The following is a 20,780-nucleotide window of genomic DNA, read 5'->3' as shown; positions in this document are numbered from 1 at the left end:
TCTAGACATATCCCAGGGATCCTAACTTTCTCCTATGTCAGGAGAAGTGTTAAATGCTGACTGAACTATATCTAAAGCTAAATATACTACCAAAGTGTTGGTATTTGAACCAATAAATTGTCTCCAATTTCTGTTGAATTTTTTATCACTTGTAACAAAATATTCCTCACCAATACATCTGCCATGACTTGGCTGAATATTATTGATATGTACATAGATGAAGCCCATCCTTTGGGTCATCTACTACACAAATATAAAATTATAATTAAATCAATTTGTCTATTGAGAAAGTGCCCAACAATTATTTATCCACATCACACAACACAGCAAATGCTAAAAAATTTCTTTACTGTGGCAAAGCAATGAGAAAGCTGGACTTTCAAGCCCTTCAAATAATGTCTAAGATTATCACTTTACCTGTAAGATCAATCTCAAAATGTAGTCAACAGCAGAACAAAGTTGAGGTATGCCAGAAACTCAAGTTTAGAACGAAATTAAAACCCATAGATATCACAAGGTTTTGGCTTTAATAGTTTTTTAAGTCAAACACCAGATAAAAGTATTTGCAAAGAATGTCCTGTATCACCAAAACAATAGAATGTCTGTGTGTTGATCTGGGTGAGTAGTGAGCAAGACAAGAAGTTTCAGGATTCTAGGATCTCAAGGAGAGAATCGCAAGCCCCTGGAAACTCACCACAATCTTCCTATATGCTCACAGAATGCTTCCCACTTCCCTAAGAACTGCCATTGTATCCTCTCCTCCCTTTTCCCTCCCCTCTTTTCCCCTTCTTTCCTTGCTTCCTTTCCTTCTCCTCCTCCTTTTTCTCCTCCTTCATCTTCTTTCCTTTATTTTTATTCCCACAAGTCCATCTCACAGACTGGTCATAATCTTCCCATTTCCATGCCCTCTCACTGATGTCAAAAACCACCCCTTATATTCCCAAATCTTATTAGTCCCCAGTTTGCTCAGATTTTGGCCAGGCTAGTACATTCTTCACTCAGCAGCCTATGCTGAACTGAAATGGCCTGTAGTTGCCTGCATCTCACCACTTTCACTTGTACCTCCAAGTTTCCTCCTTCCTGGTGTTGCGGCCTTGTGGCTTAACAAATACCCTGAGGATCCAGTGACAAGACCTCTGGATTTTATAGCATACTTTCATCTAAAGCTGTATGCTTTTCCTCTTACCATAGCACTGACCTTGGGGCATTTATATCCTCTCTACATTGTATTTGCACAGAAATCCTAATAACAGCTTCTTAATTGAGTTTCTGGAACATAATTAGCATTCTTTGGGATAAACAATCTAATTGTGCTTTACTCTCCTCAAAATAAACTATAAATTTTCCTGATTACTAATAAAAAGAAGAAAGAGGAAGAAATTCATTTGTGGACAAGCGCTCTTATGAAATGCTTTGCGGCAGCAACTGGGAATCAGGAAGGGAGGAGAGACACACGTAACTGTCATGTCTTCGTTAGATGTAGCATTCTAAAACTCATTGTCAGTGGTAGCTGAAACAAGATAGAAAAACAAATATTGGAGGAGCAATGCTTGATCCTTCTGAGCTAGGAAGTCTTAGAAGTTACATATAAATTTCAGAGGTTGAGTGTGGCTTTTTACCCTGGCTGAAAAAAAAAATGCCTATAATTTCTCCAGTTCAAGATATTGATAGTCATTAACATGGTCTATTTGGGTATAAATTAAGTCACAAAATAATTCTTAGTACCACTACAATATCCCTCAAACAAGAAGGTCTACATTGATATATACGTTTATACACATGTACAAATGAGATGCAAAAACACGCATCGATTAATCCATTAAAGTCATTATGCTGCCCCAGAAAATAACCCTTGCTTCCTGTATGCCTCATCCACATATCCATTTTTCTGCATAGAATGAATCTTCAAATCAGCTAATATTTAATTGTATCACCCCTTTGCTTTTTGAGGAAGCTAAACATTATTATTTAAAAAATAACCCTCCCTCCTCGGTTTTGCTGCTAAGTCATTATGTGCATAAGTAATCTAAGTGGATTATAGGAAACATTAGGACTGGCGATCGGCTTTGCCAGCTACCAAAGCCACAGCATGGTTAGAGGCTAGATCAAATGAGGCTAGGGAAAGCTAATGCACCAAAATTGCCTATTGCCTCTATGTAATCATCACCCAAAAGAAAAAGCACAGCTTCTTCATGAATCTCCAAACCACAAATAAACTGAAAGTAAAATGACCTGCCAGAATTCCTCATCGATGCCTTTTATTGTCCATAATATTAAATTAACTAGACAGTACATGACATTACAAGATAGAACAAGCCTCTTGAACTATAATTCAGAGTGACTAAGAGTTGATGACTATGGGTATATGATGGCCACTAGAAGCAGTATCTCCCATGAGCCCTAGCATTAACGTGAGCATCTCCAGATACAGAGACATCATTATCATCATTTATCTTCACTGAATAGACAGAGTACATGACTTTCACCTTCGGAACATCTGCTACTCATGTAATGCAGAAAACTTGTTCAAGTATTTCAGGATGCCAAGTGACCCACATATTTCTCTTAACAAGAGTTCATCTTGTGTTCTCAGCTTATGATTTTTATTGAATTATTGATATTTCCTCCAGACATTTTCCAAGCAAAAGAAGAGACTGTATTTCATTTGTCTCTATTTCCAGATATCCCAAGGGGAAACTAGATCATAATAAATAATCAATGTATGTTAGTTGAAAACATTGATGAATGCAACTTTGATTCTCAATACTAAGTAAAGTACACTATATGTAGTAGGTTAAAAAAATAAAGAAAAGAAAAACAAACTTGTTAAATTTAATTACATTTGTTGCATAGAGAAGTTGCCAAAATGCAAACATGGTTTCACTGAATTATCTTGGCCTCGCAAATCAACTCATTTGATTATATTTTGGAGCAGAAATGCAAGAACAACCATTTAGCTACTGATTTGTAGTTTTAATGTGGATCCTCCTACGATGATGCAAACCAGAGAGTGACTATAGTCCAAATAGGGTATCAACCTCAGCATGTATTTAAAGTGTGATACCACCACAGTTTGGGAACCTCTTACCTGGGTTATACAAGCAAGGGAACTTTAAGAACATAAGCAATGGGATTGTTTCATCACTTTGATTAATAAAGAATGGTGCTTATTCAGTAATATCAGGAATATCATCTATCACTTACTCCCCACTCATTTTATTGCTCCAGTGACAGAAAACTACTCGCCCTCTACCACACCTCTCCCTTTCAGTCGTCTCATTTACTGTAATTTGAGTCAAGTGACCAGAGAATCTTCAGTAAGTGCTATTTATTTACACAGGCTGAGACTAAGTCCTATCTGCTTAAAATGGATTCTCACAGAAGGCAGGAGGGTCAGTATAGGATAGGATATAATCAACTATCATTATAAGGCCTTCCTAAAGTAATCTTTTATTCAAATATTTATTAAGCATCTACCATGTATCATGCATTCTGCTATGAGCAGAGGATACAGACAAGTTTTCAGATTACTTAAGAGGAAGAAAACAGACAATAGTCAAGTAACAAATTAGAAGTGCCACAGAATAAGTGTTGTGGTACATAACCACTGGGATTCACTGATAACTATTCACAATTAGTGTTTTTCTTTTTTCAAGCATCAATGAAAGGAAAGCATCATCATCAGCCTCAGCATCGGTTTAACATGCTACTTACCACCACAATTACATTTGCTGCTGGGATTGGAAGATTCTCCACTTCAAGATCTTGACCATCCATGGCCAGCAGATTGAGAGACGGGTCATATGCAGGTCTAGGAAACGCTGAATTGACAATCTGGTGGCGTTTGCTTACTTGAGCTTTGGAAGAGGAATGGTAGCTATGTCTATAGATTTTTTGTGGGGCTATATCCAGGCTCTTCTCAATGTCTTGTGAATGGTGGTAAACAAATACCGGCTTTCCACTCTTCTTCTGATTAATTGCCAAAAAATGATCATTGTTTCCTGAAAAGCATCCTGGAAGAGGGAAGAAACAGAAACAATATCAAAGACCCTATTCAGTAAGAGAGGTAGATATATCTAATAAAGAGACTTACCCTTTCTTGAGAGGCTTTAAGACTTGTGAAGGATTTAGGTTAGTCTCCATCTTTCTTTTTCTGCTTCATGACCCCCCAAAAATAGAATACATCTTGTGGTATGAAGGTCGCTCAGAAAGTTTTGGTGGATAGAAGTGGGTGTACTTTGAAAAGTTCTATTTTTTGGATATTCTGATGCCACTTTTGCTAAGAAATTTCCTCCTTTATCTATACCCATAGTTTCAACACCTAGTTGGGCTTCTATTCCTGGATGTCCTATCTGCTGCTGAAATTATAAATAGTTCTATCACATTTAAGCTTTCCTGAAATATAAGCATTTCCTACAATTCTTATTTCATACTTGTTGCTTGTATTACAATTAACAGTTTTCTTCACGCTTATAGAATATTTTAAGCTCACTGAGGAAAGAAATCTGAGTATATTTATTGTGGGAGAAACTTTCAATAGTCCAAAAAATATCCATCCTTTCCTTCTTACTTATGTTAAGTAATATGGCCATCTAGATAGAGACTACATTTCTCTTAGTCTTCCCTGGAACTAAGCATTGCCATTTGATCAAGTTATAGCTGTTGGAATATGAGTAAAGAGATGTTAGCAGAGATTTAATGTGGCCTTTCTTTTTACATTTCCTCCTTCGTGCTAGCTAAAACGCAGATTGTCTGGTAGGAGCATGAGGTGTAAACCATGTGTCAAAGACGGTAGAGCCCTAAGACAAAAGATTCTGATCCCTGATCAGAATACCAACCTCACAGTTCCCACTCAGACTATTAGAGGAGAGAAAAACAATTTTCTATTGTGTTTTACCTGCTATATTTTAAGAATCTTTGTTATAGCAATTAAATTTATTTAGTAACAAAAACATTCATCTCTATTTCTTCTGTTAGATAAATATTCATTGCATTGAATAATGGTTTTTCTTGTTTGTTACTGGCCACAGGAGGAAATAGATAATAAATATGAATCAAAAAGAGTATCACTAGGTGAAACACCAATTAGAAAAGCAAACATGAGATCTGTTATAACATAGTGCCTAGCAATGGTACCCCAGGTTTTCCCTGGAAATGTCTACGGCAACAAGTGCTGTCCTTACAAAATTATTTAACTCTTTTTGACAAGAATTATTCTGCAATCTCCTACTATCTTTTACTTTCCAAATCTTGCAAGGGCCTTCACTTTTTTTGTTTTTGTTGCAAGTTTCAGCTATTTACATGCCAAATTCAATAGCATTATCATGGCAAATCTCATCCTCATGCTACTGGGCATTGTAAATTTCTTTTCTCTTAGGTGAGAAACCCAAGTTCATTTATGCATACAATATACCTTTCCCAAAGCACAGAATCATCTCTCAATGAGTGATATTAAAAAAAGTAAACTAGGATGAAAATAGTATAGTATTTTATTTCTTAATTCCAAAGGAATTACTTCATTGTAGTGATATTAGATAGTTTCTCAGAGGGAAAGAAGAAAATTACTCTCCTTTCAGAAATGTCCAGTGTCCTGGAAGAGTCCTGGAAGAGTTTCTACATAAAATTAATTACTTTTTAGTAAAATACAAAATAAACTTCTTGTGGTCAGAAAGTTAATATACATCTAAAACATTTTAGCACCATTTTCTGTTAATAAAACAGTGATAAGAATAACAACACTGAGGTATCCTGTTCTGAATTCCAGTATACTACATATGTTCCTAATGATGGTTTCATTTCCAAATCTGAGAAATGCATTTAATTCAGACAAATAAAAAGTACAATTACTTAAAGGTCATCATTGTCCAATTATCATCTTTGGCAAACTATGGGTGGTTTGATTATTTATAAAAAGTTATGGTCAATTTAGCATGCTCAGAACTGAAGACATGATGATGAATTTCCATTACTATTTCAGAATCTACATAAAACGTAATTCAAGTGGTCTGAAAAGATAAGGCTATCGGTACCAGAAGATGATTCTCATGCTATCTATTATATCATGGAAGAAAGTATTTGACTAAGAAAATAACTAATCTTTATAACCCCACATGAAAGTTGAAGGCATATTGGTGAAACAGAGTTGCTGAAGATGCAGGATGCATATGTTGGTAACATAAGTCTTGATGGAAAGCAAATGCTGTAAAAACTAGTAATTCCTCTACTCTAGATTCTCTATAAATATTAAGGAAAAAAGAAAAAGGCAGCTTAGAAGATTGGAGGAAGCAGATATCTGAAAAGAGGAGAAATAACTGACAAATAGTAAATTACACAAATACCTTCAATCTTTCTTTTTATATTTTATCAATCACGGCAAGCCTTTTCAGAGCCACTTTACCTAAATAGAATACATAAGTCCAGCTAACAAATGTGTGCTAAAATTAGCCTATCAATAAAAGGAAAAAATTGAAATACAATTGAAACACAATTAAAATTTCCCAACCTTATCCACTTGCCTGTGTGAATGAACTTAGTCCTGCCTTGCTCTTGAGTAATGAGTTCTAAGATAGCAGTGTAATATCAGGTGTCCTACCATAATCATTAGGTAAGAAAAAAATTTTCATAGTGACATCCTTAGATTCTCTGGATTGGAACTATCTGGGACATGATGATGCAGTTTCTCAGATCCCAGGCTAGAACTACCAAAGCATAATCTCTGTAGATGTAGCCTAGGAATCTGGATTTATAATAAAATTCTTGTATTTAAACTCTGAAGTTTGAGGACCACTGACCTAGTGTCTGGAAGTAGTTTTGTATTTTCTATCCTCAAATGCTACCTCTCTATTGCCTCTTTCACTTCAGCTTTATGAATATACTCAAGTAAACATTTTGGAAATGTGAAGATTGAGATGTCAAGTTCTCTGTTAGTGAAGCCGTAATTCAAAGGCAGCCAACCATCACAGATCTTTTTCCTCTCTGTCCTCTCAACACCTGAGACTCTGAACTCAGATGCAGGTATGGAAGTGTAAGAAACTCACTTCAAATATAATGATATAGATACTTTTAAAGTGAAGTGTGAAAAAAATATATATCATGAAAACCTAATAAAAAGAAAGCTGGAGTGACTATATTAACATCAATTCAGTGCAAAGAAATTACCAACAATAAAGAAGGACATTACATAATGATGGCTGTATGATGCAATGTACATAAGAATACATAATAATCTAAAATATGTATCAAAAATGAGCTTAAAACCCATGAAACAAAGCTGACAAAAATGAAAGGAGAAATAGGAAAATTCACAATTATCACTGAAGATTTTAACTGTTCCCTCTCAGTATTAAGTAGAATGAGGAGACAGAAAAGAAGCAAAGGCAAGCTTATAAAACAACGACCTAGCAACCAAGTGGATTTAATAGATGTTTACAGAACAGACAACCAAAACCACCAGAATACACATTCTTTTCAAGTGCTTATGGGGTAGTCATCAAGATAGACCGTATCGGAGAGGAGATCCAAGATGGCTGATCACTAGCAGCTCGGGCTCGTAGTTGCCAGTGAAAGTGCAGAGAACGAGAGGACGCCACACTTTCAGACGAATATTTGTTGCTCACGGACCAGGAGATTCCCAGCAGAGGAGCCCCACGTGTTGCCAGGGCGACTCTTGTGGCCGGCGCGGCGGTTTTGCTGGCGCCTTAGGGCGCCAGTTTTTGGTGCAGAGTCCGGAGATTCCCGGGCAGAAAAGCACCATCCATCTTAACACCGCTGTTTTGGCCGGCACAGTGGATTGCTCAGATTTCGGTGCTGGGAATCAACAAGTTGGACGTCTGCTCAGAGACCTAGTAAGAAAGTTGGTAATTACAAAGACAACAGATGGATAAATATATAATGAAGGGAAGAAATCAGCATAAAAAGGCAGAGAATACTCAAAATCAGAATGCCTCTCCCTCTACAGGGGATCGCAATTCCTCATCAGTAACGGAACAAGGCTTAATAGATTACAAGTGTGTTCCAATAACAGAAGCAGGTTTCAAAACGTGAGTGATAAGAAACTTCTGTGAATTAAAAGAACTTGTTCTAACCCAATGCAAAGAAACTAAGAACCTTGAAAAAAGGTTTGACGAAATGTTAAGGAGAATGGACAATTTAGAGAGGAATATAAGTGAATTGATGGAGCTGAAAAACACAATATGAGGACTTCGCGAAGCATGCACAAGTTTAAACAGTCGAATTGATCAAGTAGAAGAAAGGATATCAGAAGTCGAGAACCAGCTCAGTGAAATGAACCAAGAAGACAAGATTGGAGAAAAAAGGATGAAAAGGAACGAGCAAAGTCTCCAGGAAATATGGGACTATGTGAAAAGACCTAATTTACGTTTGATAGGTGTACCTGAATGTGATGAAGAGAATGAATCCAAGTTGGAAAATACTCTTCAGGATATCATTCAGGAAAACTTTCCCAACCTGGCAAGGCAGGGTAATATTCAACTCCAGGTAATACAGAGAACACCACAAAGATATTCTTCAAGAAGACCAACCCCAAGGCACATAATCGCCAGATTTATTAGGGTTGAAATGAAGGAGAAAATACTAAGGGCAGCCAGAGAGAAAGGTCAGGTTACCCATAAAGGGAAACCTATCAGACTTATAGCAGATCTCTCAGCAGAAACCCTACAAGCCAGAAAAGAGTGGGGACCAATATTTAACATCCTTAAAGAAAAGAACTTTCAACCCAGAATTTCCTATCCAGCCAAACTAAGCTTTATAATCGAAGGAAAAATTAAATCCTTTGTGAACAAACAAGTACTTAGAGAGTTCACCACCACCAGGCCTGCTTTACAAGAGCTTCTGAAAGAAGCACTATACATATAAAGGAACAACCAATATCAGCCTTTCCAAAAATATATCAAAAAGCAAAGAACATTAACACAACGAAAATTTACACTAACTAATGGGCAAAACAGCCAGCTAGCATCAAATGCCAGTATTAAAGTTATATATATTCTAATTGGATAAAAAGCCAAAACCCATTGGTATGCTGCATCCAGACCCATCTCACATGCAACGATACACAGAGACTCAAAACAAAGAGAAGGAGGAAGATTTATCAACCAATCAGAGAGTAAAAATAGACAAATAAATAAAAAGCAGCAGATGCAATTCTCGCCTCTGATAAAGTAGACTTTAAAGTAACAAAGAGCAAAAGAGGCAAAGAAGGACATTACATAATGGCAAAAGGATCAATGTAACAAGAAGAGCTAACGATTTTATAGATCAACGAGACAGAAAATTAACAAGGACATCCAGGACTTGAACTCAGACCTGGAACAAGTAAACTTAAACATTTCTAGAACTCTCCACTTCAAATACATAAAACATACATTACCACCTCACACCTATTCCATAAGTGACTACATAATTGGAAGTAAATCACTCCTCAGTAATCGCATAGCATTTCATAGGTTTAAATGAAATATTGGTTGGCTGCTTGTTTGTTATTTGCTTCCCTTATTCCTTCCTGTTTACATCAAGTATAATTATTGGTATAAAAAAGAGGTTTCCAATACCCATTACTAAACTGCATTCTAGCCTGGGCAAGAAAGCAATACTCCATTCTCTCTCTCTCTTTCTCTTCCTTTTTCCTCCTCTTCTTTATACTTTTTCTTTCTTTCAAAAAAAAAAGATAGACCGTATCCTAGGTCATAAAATAACACATTTTGAAAACTGAAATTATACGAAGTACACTCTTCGACCATGAAGGAATTAAACTAGAAATCAGTGACAGAAAGAAAACAAGAATATTTCCAAAATTTGGAAATTAAAAAAACACATTTCTAAATATCCATGGGCCAAAGAGAAAGTCACAAGACAAATTAGAACAGATTTTGAACTGAACTAAAACAAAAATATAACATACCATAATTTGTGGGATGCAGTTGAAGCAGTGCTTAGAGAAAAAAATATAACATTAAATGCTTATATTAGAATAAAGGTCTCAAATCAATAATCTCAGCTTCCACTTTAAGAAACTAGATAAAGAGCAAAATAAGTGTAAAGAAATTAAAAAGTTAAAAGTAGAAATCACTACACTGAAAATAGAAAAACGAGATAAAAATGAATGAAATAAAAACTAGTTCTTTGAAAAGATTAGTAAAATTGATAAAACTCACAAGACTGACAGAGAAAGAAACTATACAAATTTCTAGTATCAGAAATGAAAGGAGGGATATCATTAGACTCAGCAGACATAAAAATGTATAAAAAGGAAAATAACAATCCTCTACACATAAATTAGACAATTTAGACAAAATCATCAATTCCTTGAAAACCACAAACTATTAAAACTCATCAAAGATGAAATAAGTAATCTAAATTGTGCTAAAATTGTAAAATGAATTAAATGTTTACTTAAACTTTTTCTGAATCAAAAATCTTCAGGACCAAATGGCATAATTGAAAATTTCTACCAAATGAGGAAAAAGATAACATCAATTCTATATAATTTCTCCCAGAAAATAGAAGGGGGAACATTCACCAAAACCATCTCTTGAAGCCAAAATTACCCTGATAATAAAATCAGACAGAGACAATCCCCCCTCCAAAAAACACTCTAGACCAATATTGCTCATGAACACCAATGCAAAAGTCCTCAACAAAATAGTAGCAAATTGAATGCAGAAATATATAAAAAGACAAGTGGGGCTTATCATCCTGGGAAGGTAGGGCTGATTCAATATTTGAAAAATAATCTACATAACCCACCCTATTGACAGTGAAAGAAGAAAAATACTGTCATATTACTTGATGGAAAAAATGATTTGACAAAAGTCATGTCTATTCGTAGTAAGAAAAAATTAAGTAAACTAGAAATAGAAGAGCGTGTTCTCAACCTGATAAAATATACCTACACCAAACCCCACAGAGAACATCATACTTAGCAGTGAAAGACTGAATGCTTCCCTTTTAAGACAAGGACAAGGCACCCATACCATTGCTATATAACATTGTACTAAGAGTCCCAGTCAGTGCAATGAGACAAAGAAAAGGAGCAAAAGACATAAAACTGTTTTATTTGCAGATGACATGATAGCCTCTGTAAAAAATCCCAAGGAATTTGCCAAAATCTTCCTAGAACAGGCAGGCGAGTTTAGCAAGGTCACAAAATATAAAGGCAACCTACAAAACTCAATGGCATTTGTATAAGTTAGTAATGTATAATTGAAAACTAAAAGTAAAAAAACAACTGCCCCCAAATAAATATTTTGATATAAATCTAACACATCATACTATATACAAAAAATAAATAAAGATTTACATATAAAATCCATACAATAAAACTACTGGAAGAAAAGATAGGCAAAAAACTCCACAGTAGTCTGGGCAATGATTTTTCTTTTTAAATATGACCTCAAAAGCGCAAGCAACTAAAACAAAAATAGACAAATGGGATTGCATCAAAAAAGCTTCTGCACAGCAAAGGAAATAATTAACAAAGTGAAGTGATAACCCACAGAATGGGAGACACTATTTGCAAACCACACATCTGATAAGGGATTAATATCAAAAATACATAAGAAACTCAAACAATGCAATACCAATAAAATTAACCTAGTTAAAAAATGGGGAAAAGATTTGGACAGACATTTCTGAAAAGAAAACTTGTCCAGTCTATCATTGATGGGCATTTGGTTTGGTTCCAGGTCTTTGCTATTGTAAACAGTGCCGCAACAAACATACATGTGCATGTGTCTTTATAATAGAATGATTTATAATCCTTTGGCTATATACCCAGTAATGGGATTGCTGGGTCAAATGGAATTTCTATTTCTAGGTCCTTGAGGAATTGTCACCCTGTCTTCCACAACGGTTGAACTAATTTACACTCCTACCAAAAGCGTAAAAGTGTTCCTATTTCTTCACATCCTCTCCAGCATCTGTTGCCTCCAGATTTTTTAATGACCACCATTCTAACTGGTCTGAGAGGGTATCTCAATGTGGTTTTGATTTGCATTTCTCTAATGACCAGTGATGATGAGCATTAGTTCATATGTTTGTTGGCCTCATGTATGTCTTCTTTTGTAAAGTGTCTGTTCATATCCTTCGCCCACTTTTGAATGGGCTTGTTTGTCAGATGGGTAGCTTGCAGAAAATTTTTCCCATTCTGTTGGTTGCTGGTTCACTCTAATGATTGTTTCTTTTGCTGTTCAGAAGCTCTGAAGTTTAATTAGGAGGGGTGTTGAACAATGAGAACACATGGACACAGAGACGGGAGCATCAGACACTGGGGTCTGTTGGCGGGGAATAGGGGAAGGATGGAGGGGTAGTGAGGTTGGGGAGGGATAACATGGGGAGAAATGCCAGATATAGGTGACAGGGGGATGGAGGCAGCAAACCACATTGCCGTGTATGTACCTAGGCAACAATCCTGCATGTTCTGCACATGTACCCCAGAACCTACAGTACAATAAAAAATATATTTTAAAAAGGAAAAAAAAAGAGAAAACTTACAAATTTTCAATAGATACATAAAAATATGATCAGCATCACTAATCATTAGGAAAATGCAAATTAAAGCCACAATGAGGTAACACCACACACCTGTTAGAATGAGTTTATCAGAAAAGATGAAAGTTAAGTGTTGGCCAGGATGGGAAGAAAGGGGAACTCTTGTGCATTGTGGTGAAAATATAAGTGAGTACAGGTGATTTATTATCCAAAATGCTTGGGACCAGAAATGTTTTGAATTTTGGATTTTTCTGGATTTCAGAATATTTGCAGAATATACACCAATTAAGCATTCCTAATTAAAACGTCCAAAATTCAAAATACTTCATTGAGCATTTCCTTTGAGCATCATGTTGGTATACAAAAAGTTTTCTATTTTGGAGCATTTAGGGTTTTGGATTTTTGAATTACGGATGCTTAACCTGTACAGTCATTATGGGAAACCGTATGGAGGTTCCTCAATAAACTAAAAATAGAATTACCATATGTTCCAGCAATCCCGCTTCTGGGTGTAGATCTCCTCAAAATTAAAATCAATTGTCAAAGAGATGCCTGCACTCCCATGTTCACTGAAGTATTATTCACAATAGCCAAAATATGAAAACAACCTAAGTGTCCATCAATAGATGAATAGAACATGGCACTGGTAGGAAAATAGATACATAGACCAATGGAACAGAATACAGAACGAAGAAATAAACCCAAATGCTTACAGCCAAATGATCTTCAATAAAGCAAACATTAGGGAAAGGACACCCTTTGCAAAAAGTGGTGCTGGGATAATTGGCTAGCCACACGTAGAAGAATGAAACTGGATACTCATCTCTCACCTCATACAAAAATCAACTCAAGATGGATTGAGGACTTAAATCTGAGACCTGAAACTCTAAAAACCCTAGAAGATAACATTGGAAAAACCCTCCTAGATACTGGCTTAGGCAAGGATTTCATAACCAAGAACCCAAAAGCAAATGCAATAAAAACAAAGGTAAGTAACTGGAACTTAATTAAAGAGCTTTTGCTGGCAAAATGAACATTCAGCAGAGTAAACAGACAACCCATAGAGTGGAAGAAAATCTTCACAATCATACATATGACAAAGGACTAATATCCAGAACCTACACGAACTCAAACAAATCAGCAAGAACAGAACAAACAATCCCATCAAAAAGTGGGCTAAGGACAGGAATAGACAATTCTCAAAAGAAGATATACAAATGGCCAATCAACATATGAAAAAATGCTCAACATCACTGATGATCAGGGAAATGCAAATCAAAACCCCACTGCAGTACCACCTTACCCCTGCAAGAATGACCATAATCAAAAAATCAAAAAATAGTCGATATTGGCATAAATGTGATCAGGGAACACTTCTACACTGCTGGTGGGAATGTAAACTAATACAGCCACTATGGGAAACAGTGCGGAGATCCTCAAAGAACTAAAAGTAGAACTACCATTTGATCCAGCAATCAAACTACTGGGTATCTACCAAAAAAAAAAAAAAAACAAGTGTCATTATATGAAAAAGACACTTGCACACACGTTTATAGCAGCACAATTTGCAATTACAAAATTGTGGAACCCACCCAAATGCCCATCAATCAATGAGTGGATAAAGAAACTAATTCATACAGATACTATAGAAACAAACTCATTAATATAGAAACTATAGATCTACCTATCTACCTATCTACCTACCTACCTACCTACCTACCTACACACAATGGAATATTACTCAGTCATAAAAAGGAATTAATGGTATTTGCATTGACCTGCATAGTATTGAAGACTATTATTCTAAGTGAAGTAACTTGGGGAGTGAAAAATCAAACATCATATGTTCTCACTGATATGTGGGAGCTAAGCTATGAGGATACAAAGCCATGAGAATGATACAATGGACTTTGGGGACCTGGGGCAAGAGTGGGAGGAGGGCAAGTGATAAAAGTCTACAAAGAGGGTGCAGTGCATACTGTTCAGGTGATGGCTGCACCAAAGTCTCACAAATCACCACTAAGGAACTTAACCATGTAACCAAATATCCCCTGTACCCAAATAACTTATGGGAAAAAAAGAGAAAAGGTAGCATGTACATATAATGTAATACTATTCAGCCTTATCAAAAAAAAAAAAAAAAAAAGGAAATCCTAACCCTTGTGACAATATGGATAAACCTAGAGGACATTATACTAAGTGAAATAAGGTGGGCACAGAAAGACAAATATCCTATGATCTCACTTATATGTGGACTCTAGAAAAGTGCAGAATAAAATGATGGTTACCAAAGGCTGGGACAGGGAATGCAGAGGGAATGGGGAGTTGTTGGTTAAAGGATATAGGATATAAAGGGTTTTTTTTGTTTGTTTTGTTTTGAGACGGAATCTCACTTTGTCACCAGGCTGGAGTGCAGTGGCACGATCTCGGCTTACTGCAACATCTGCCTCTTGGGTTCAAGTGATTCTCCTGCCTCAGCTTCCCAAGGATATAAAGTTTAAGATAGGAAAAATAAATTTTGAGATCTATTTCACAGCAGGGTAACTATAGTCAATAATTTATGGTTTATTTCAAAATATCTAAGAGCATAAATTTCAAATGTCTCACCACAAAAATGCTAAACAAGTGAGGTGATAAGTTAATTGTCTTAATTTAATCATTTTACCCTCTGTGTGTGTGTGTGTGGGTGTGTGTGTATGGAATATATATTTATATAGTTTATCCCATATATATATATATCACATTTTACCCCATATATATAATTATGATCTGACAATTAAAAATAATATACTCATCTACATTTAAAAGAAAAGTACTTTTATCATAAAAACAACATTTACATGAAAATAATCAGTGAGATTTGACGGTCATAAAATTGTACAACTGAAATTTCATTCTGGGTATGACCTTGGTAGCCTCTGAAGAGATCTTTAACAAGGGAAAGAGTAATGTATGAAATCACAATAAGTTAGAGTACATTATGATTCATTATTTCAAATTCAGTATTGGTTTTTCCTGAATGTTCAAGGTAAAATGGCCTTGTATTCACTCTCTCAGAATAAATCCTTGCATTGCAACTACTTAAACCAATGTCAATAACTTGTGAAAGGAAAGAATAAAATAGTGGTCTCTAAATAGAGACTTAAAAAAGTGAGCAATCAAAAAAAGGCTTTTGCTGGGTGATCATTTTGTGAAAAGGCAATCATTGTTTTGTTAGGAATGCTAACACCTTTCTAGAAAGGAGAGATAAGTGGATAACATCAGGGGCTTCCCTTGAAAATTTATGCATCAGAAATGATTAGGCTCCCATTTATTTGATTTGTTAATGCCTCTCAGGAAAGTTAAAAATACATAGTTGTACCAATAAAAGTTATTTTGGGAAAAATGCCTATTTAGTATTAAGAAAGGAAAGAAACAGGCTTTCTATTAAGATAAATGAATTAAGAAATAAAGGAGCGACCTAGATTCTAATTTAAATGACCTCCCAACTTCTCTCTTCCCATTTACGTTAGCTCACCCCAATGAGCCTCAGTTTTCTCATCAGAAAACATAGGTGGTTCTTGCATATCTACAACTGGATTAGAAATAAACTTCAGTAAGAGGAAGCCACAATTCAGTTAGATTTTGCTGGTCCTGATTTTTTTTTCTAAAGAATTAAGTTTTTCCATAAATACCATAAAAGACCCTTTGGAAACTTGTAGGGGCAGGAATTACCAGAAAGCATATCCTGGGATGTAAGGAGGCTAATATTAAAACTATTGTTTGGTTGTTCTGTCATTCCATTGGTAATGGTAACAGGAGAGAACCAGAATACTTATCTCCAGTTAAAGATGTCAACAGTAATAACACTAAATCCCACCGATAAACATTACAGTCTTTCCAAAATATGACAACCAATATTAGTTAGGATAATGTCTTAAAATATAACATATGCTAACTCTTACTAATCTGAATAGGAAATTACAGCAATGCTCTGAAAGAGTTCATCATGGCTATGTCTATATGCAAAGTCAGTTTTATAGAATTCAATTTCTATGCCTTAGTTATGTTCCCACAACATAGGTACATGTATGTATATATCTGTATGTACACATATTGCTTTGTTTTGTATCCTGACACAAAATAACCAATTTGACAAAAATGTTTATCCTTAAACTATAAAAGTTTTTTTTTTCAAATCAGGGTTTCCATAAGATGACAATAATTAAATTTGCCAAAATACCAACATAGACCCAAAAAACCCTTGGAGAAGCTTATCATTAAAAGAACAATTCCAAGGCTGGTCCTAGTGCAGTGCTGTTTACAACTAACTGATCACAACCAGTTGCAGATTTCTTTGTTCCTTCTCCACTCTCCTTAAAATTCCCAAAACCAGAAGACCTCTTCTCCAACAAAGGATCACAACTCCTCGCCAGAGAACAAGTTTGATGAATTGACAAGAGTAGGCTTCAGAAGGTGGGTAATGACAAACTCCTCCAAGCTGACAGAGCCTGTTCTAACTCAATGCAAGGAAGCTAAGAACCTTGAAAAAAGGTTAGAGGAATTGCTAACTAGAATAACCAGTTTAGAGAAGAACATAAATGACCAGATGGAGCTGAAAAACACAGCATGAAAACTTCATGAAGCATGCACGAGTATCAATACCTGAATTAATCAAGTGGAAGAAAGGATATCAGAGATTGAAGATCAACTTTAAAAAGTGTGAAGACAAGATCAGAGAAAAAAAAGAATGAAAAGGAATGAATAAAGGCTCCAAGAAATATGGGACTATGTGAAAAGACCAAATCTACATTTGATTGGTGTACCTGAAAGTGACAAGGAGAATAAAACCAAGTGGGAAAACACTCTTCAGGTTATTACCCAGGAGAACTTCCTCAACTTAGCAAGACAGGCCAACATTCAAATTTAGGAAATAGAACACCAAAAAGATAATCCTCGAGAAGAGCAACCCCAACTCACATAATCATCAGATTCACCAAGATTGAAATGAATGAAAAAATGTTAAGAGCAGCCAGAGAAAGGTTGAGTTATTCACAAAGGGAAGCCCATCAGACTCACAGCAGATCTCTCTGCAGAAATGACAAGCCAGAAGAGAGTGGGGGCCAATATTCAACATTCTTAAAGAAAAGAATTTTTAATCCAGAATTTTATATTCAGGCAAACTAAGCTTCATAAGTGAAAAAGAAATAAAATCTTTTATAGACAAGTAAATGGTGAGAGATTTTGTCACCAACAGGCCTGCCTTACAAGAGCTCCTGAAGAAAGCACTAAACATGGAAAGGAAAAACTTGTACCAGCCACTGCAAAAACATACCAAATTGTAAAGACCATTGACACTATGAATAAACTGCATCAACTAATGGGCAAAATAACCAGCTAGCATCATAATGAGAGGATGAAATTCAAACATAACAATATTAACCTTAAATGTAAACAGGCTAAATGCCCCAATTAAAAGACACAGACTGGCAAACTGCATAGAGAGTCAAGACCCATCCATGTGCTGTATTCAGGAGACCCATCTCATGTGCAAAGACACACATAGGCTCAAAATAAAGGGATGGAGGAATATTTAATAAGCAATTGGAAAACAAAACAAAACAAAAAGCAGGGGTTGCAATCCTAGTCTCTGATAAAACAGACTTTAAACCAACAAAGATCAAAAGAGACAAAGAAGGGCATTACATAATGGTAAAGGGATCAATGCAACAAGAAGAGCTAACTATCATAAATATATATGCACCCAAAACAGGAGCACCCAAATACATAAAGCATGCTCTTGGAGACCTACAAAGAGACTTAGACTCCCACACAATAATAGTGGGAGACTTTAATATCCCACTGTCAATATTAGACAGATCAATGAGACAGAAAATTAACAAGGATATTCAGGACTTGAACTCAGCTCTGGACCAAGAGGACCTAATAGATATCTATAGAACTCTCCACCCCAAATCAACAGAATATACATTCTTCTCAGCAACACATTGCACTTATTCTAAAATTGACCACGTAATTGGAAGTCTAACACTCTTCAGAAAATGCGAAAGAACGGAAATTTTAACAGTCTCTCAGATCACAGTGCAATCAAATTAGAACTCAGGATTAAGAAACTGACTCAAAACCACACAACTACATGAAAATCAAACAACCTGCTCCTGAATGACTACTGGGTAAATAACAAAATTAAGGCAGAAATAAATAAATTCTTTGAAACCAATGAGAACAAAGACACAATGTACCAGAATCTCTGGGACACAGCTAACGTAGTGTTTAGAGGGAAATTTATAGCACTAAATGCCCACAAGAGAAAGCAGAAGAGATCTAAAATTGACACCTCAACATCACATTAAAACAACTAGAGAAGCAAGCCCAAACTAATTCAAAAGCGAGCAGAAGACAAAAAATAACTAAGATCAGAGCAGAACTGAAGGAGATAGAGACACGAAAACCCTCCAAAAAAAATCAGTGAATCCAGGAGTTGGTTTTTTGAAAAGATCAATAAATAGACTGCTAGTGAGACTAATAAAGAAGAAAACAGAGAATAACCAAACAGATGCAATAAAGATGAAACAGGGAATATCATCACTGATCCCACAGAAATAAAAACATCAGAGAACACTGTAAACATCACTACACAAATAAACTAGAAAATCTCGAAGCAATGGATACATTCCTGGACACATATACCCTCCTAAATCTAAGCCAGGAAAAACTTTAAACCCTGACGAGGCCAATAACAAGTTCTAAAATTGAGGCAGTAATTAATAGCCTATCAACCAAAAAAGTCCAGGAGCAGATGGATTCACAGTTGAATTCTACCAGAGGTACAAAGGGGCACTGGTACCATTTCTTCTGAAACTATTCCAAACAACAGAGAAAGAGGGAATCCTCCCTAATTCGTTTTATGCAGCCAAAATCATCATGATACCAAAACCTGATAGAGACACAACAACAAAAAATTTCAGGCCAATATTCCTGATAAACATTAATGCAAAAATTCTCAATAAAAACTGGCAAACTGAATTCAACAGCACATCAAAAAGCTTATCCACCACGACCAAGATGGCTTCATCCCTGAAATGTAAGGCTGGTTTAACATGCACATATCTATAAACATAATCCATCACATAAACAGAACCAATGACAAAAACTGCATAATTATCTCAATAGATGCAAAAAAAGGCCTTCAATAAAATTCAATGCACCTTTATGCTAAAAACTCTCAATTAACTAGGTATCAATAGAAAGTATCTCAAAATTATAAGAGCTATTTATGATAAACCCACAGCCAATATTATACTGAATGGGCAAAAACTGGAAGCATTCCCTTTGAAAACCAGTCCAAGGATGCCCTCTCTCACCATTCCTATTCAACATAGTGTTGAAAGTTCTGACCAGGGAAATCAGGCAAGAGAAAGAAATAAAGAGTACTGCCCAAAGTAATTTAAATAGGAAGAGAGGAAGTCAAATTGTCTCTCTGTTTGCAGATGACATGATTGTGTATTTAGAAAACCCCACTGTCTCAGCTCAAAATCTCCTTAAGATGAGAAGCAACTTCAGTAGTCTCAGGATACAAAATCTATTTTCGAAAATCACAAGCATTCCTATACACCAATAATAAACAGAGAGCCAAATCATGAGTGAACTCCCATTTGCAATTGCCACAAAGAGAATGAAATACCTAGGAATAAAACTTACAAGATACGTGAAGGACTTATTTAAAGAGAACTACAAATCATTGCTCAAGGAAATAAGAGAGGACACAAACAAATGGAAAAAACATTCCATGCTCATGGATAGGAAGAATTAATAACATGAAAATGGCCATACTGCCCAAAGAAATTTATAGATTCAATGCTATCTCCATTAAGCTACCACTGACTTTCTTCACAGAATTAGAAAAAACTACTTTAAATTTCATATGGAAACAAAAAAGAGCCCACATAGCCAAGACAATCCTGACCAAAAAAAACAACCAAAGCTGGAGGCATCTTGCTACCTGACTTCGAACTATACTACAAGGCTACAGTGACAAAAATAGTACTGGTACCAAAACAGATATATAGTCAAATAGAACAGAACAGAGACCTCAGAAATAATACCACATATCTACAACCATCTGATCTTTGACAAACCTGACAAAAACAAGCAATGGGGAAAGGATTCTCTATTTAATAAATGGTGTTGGGAAAACTGGTTAGCCATATGCAGAACACCGAAACTGGACCCCTTCCAAAAATTAACTCAAGATGGATTAAAGTCTCAAATGT

General features: G+C 35.7%; 1 protein-coding gene across 1 annotated transcript in view; it reads right to left on the bottom strand.

Annotated features, from left to right (window-relative positions):
• The window catches only part of PTPRR (protein tyrosine phosphatase receptor type R), a 283,107-nt gene that overhangs the window by 246,730 nt on the left and 15,597 nt on the right, over positions 1 to 20,780 (bottom strand). Inside the window, exon 2 of the mRNA XM_012441339.3 lies at positions 3,715 to 4,013. Coding sequence (XP_012296762.2) covers positions 3,715 to 4,013 — 299 coding nt within the window. The remainder of the gene's footprint in view (positions 1 to 3,714; positions 4,014 to 20,780) is intronic.

This window comes from Aotus nancymaae, unplaced genomic scaffold, assembly GCF_030222135.1.
Source record: "Aotus nancymaae isolate 86718 unplaced genomic scaffold, 86718_ANA_hifiasm-v0.15.2.pri h1tg000016l, whole genome shotgun sequence".
NCBI lineage: Eukaryota > Metazoa > Chordata > Mammalia > Primates > Aotidae > Aotus > Aotus nancymaae.
Note: the sequence above shows the minus strand (reverse complement) of the source record. Positions and strands in the feature narration are given on the sequence as shown.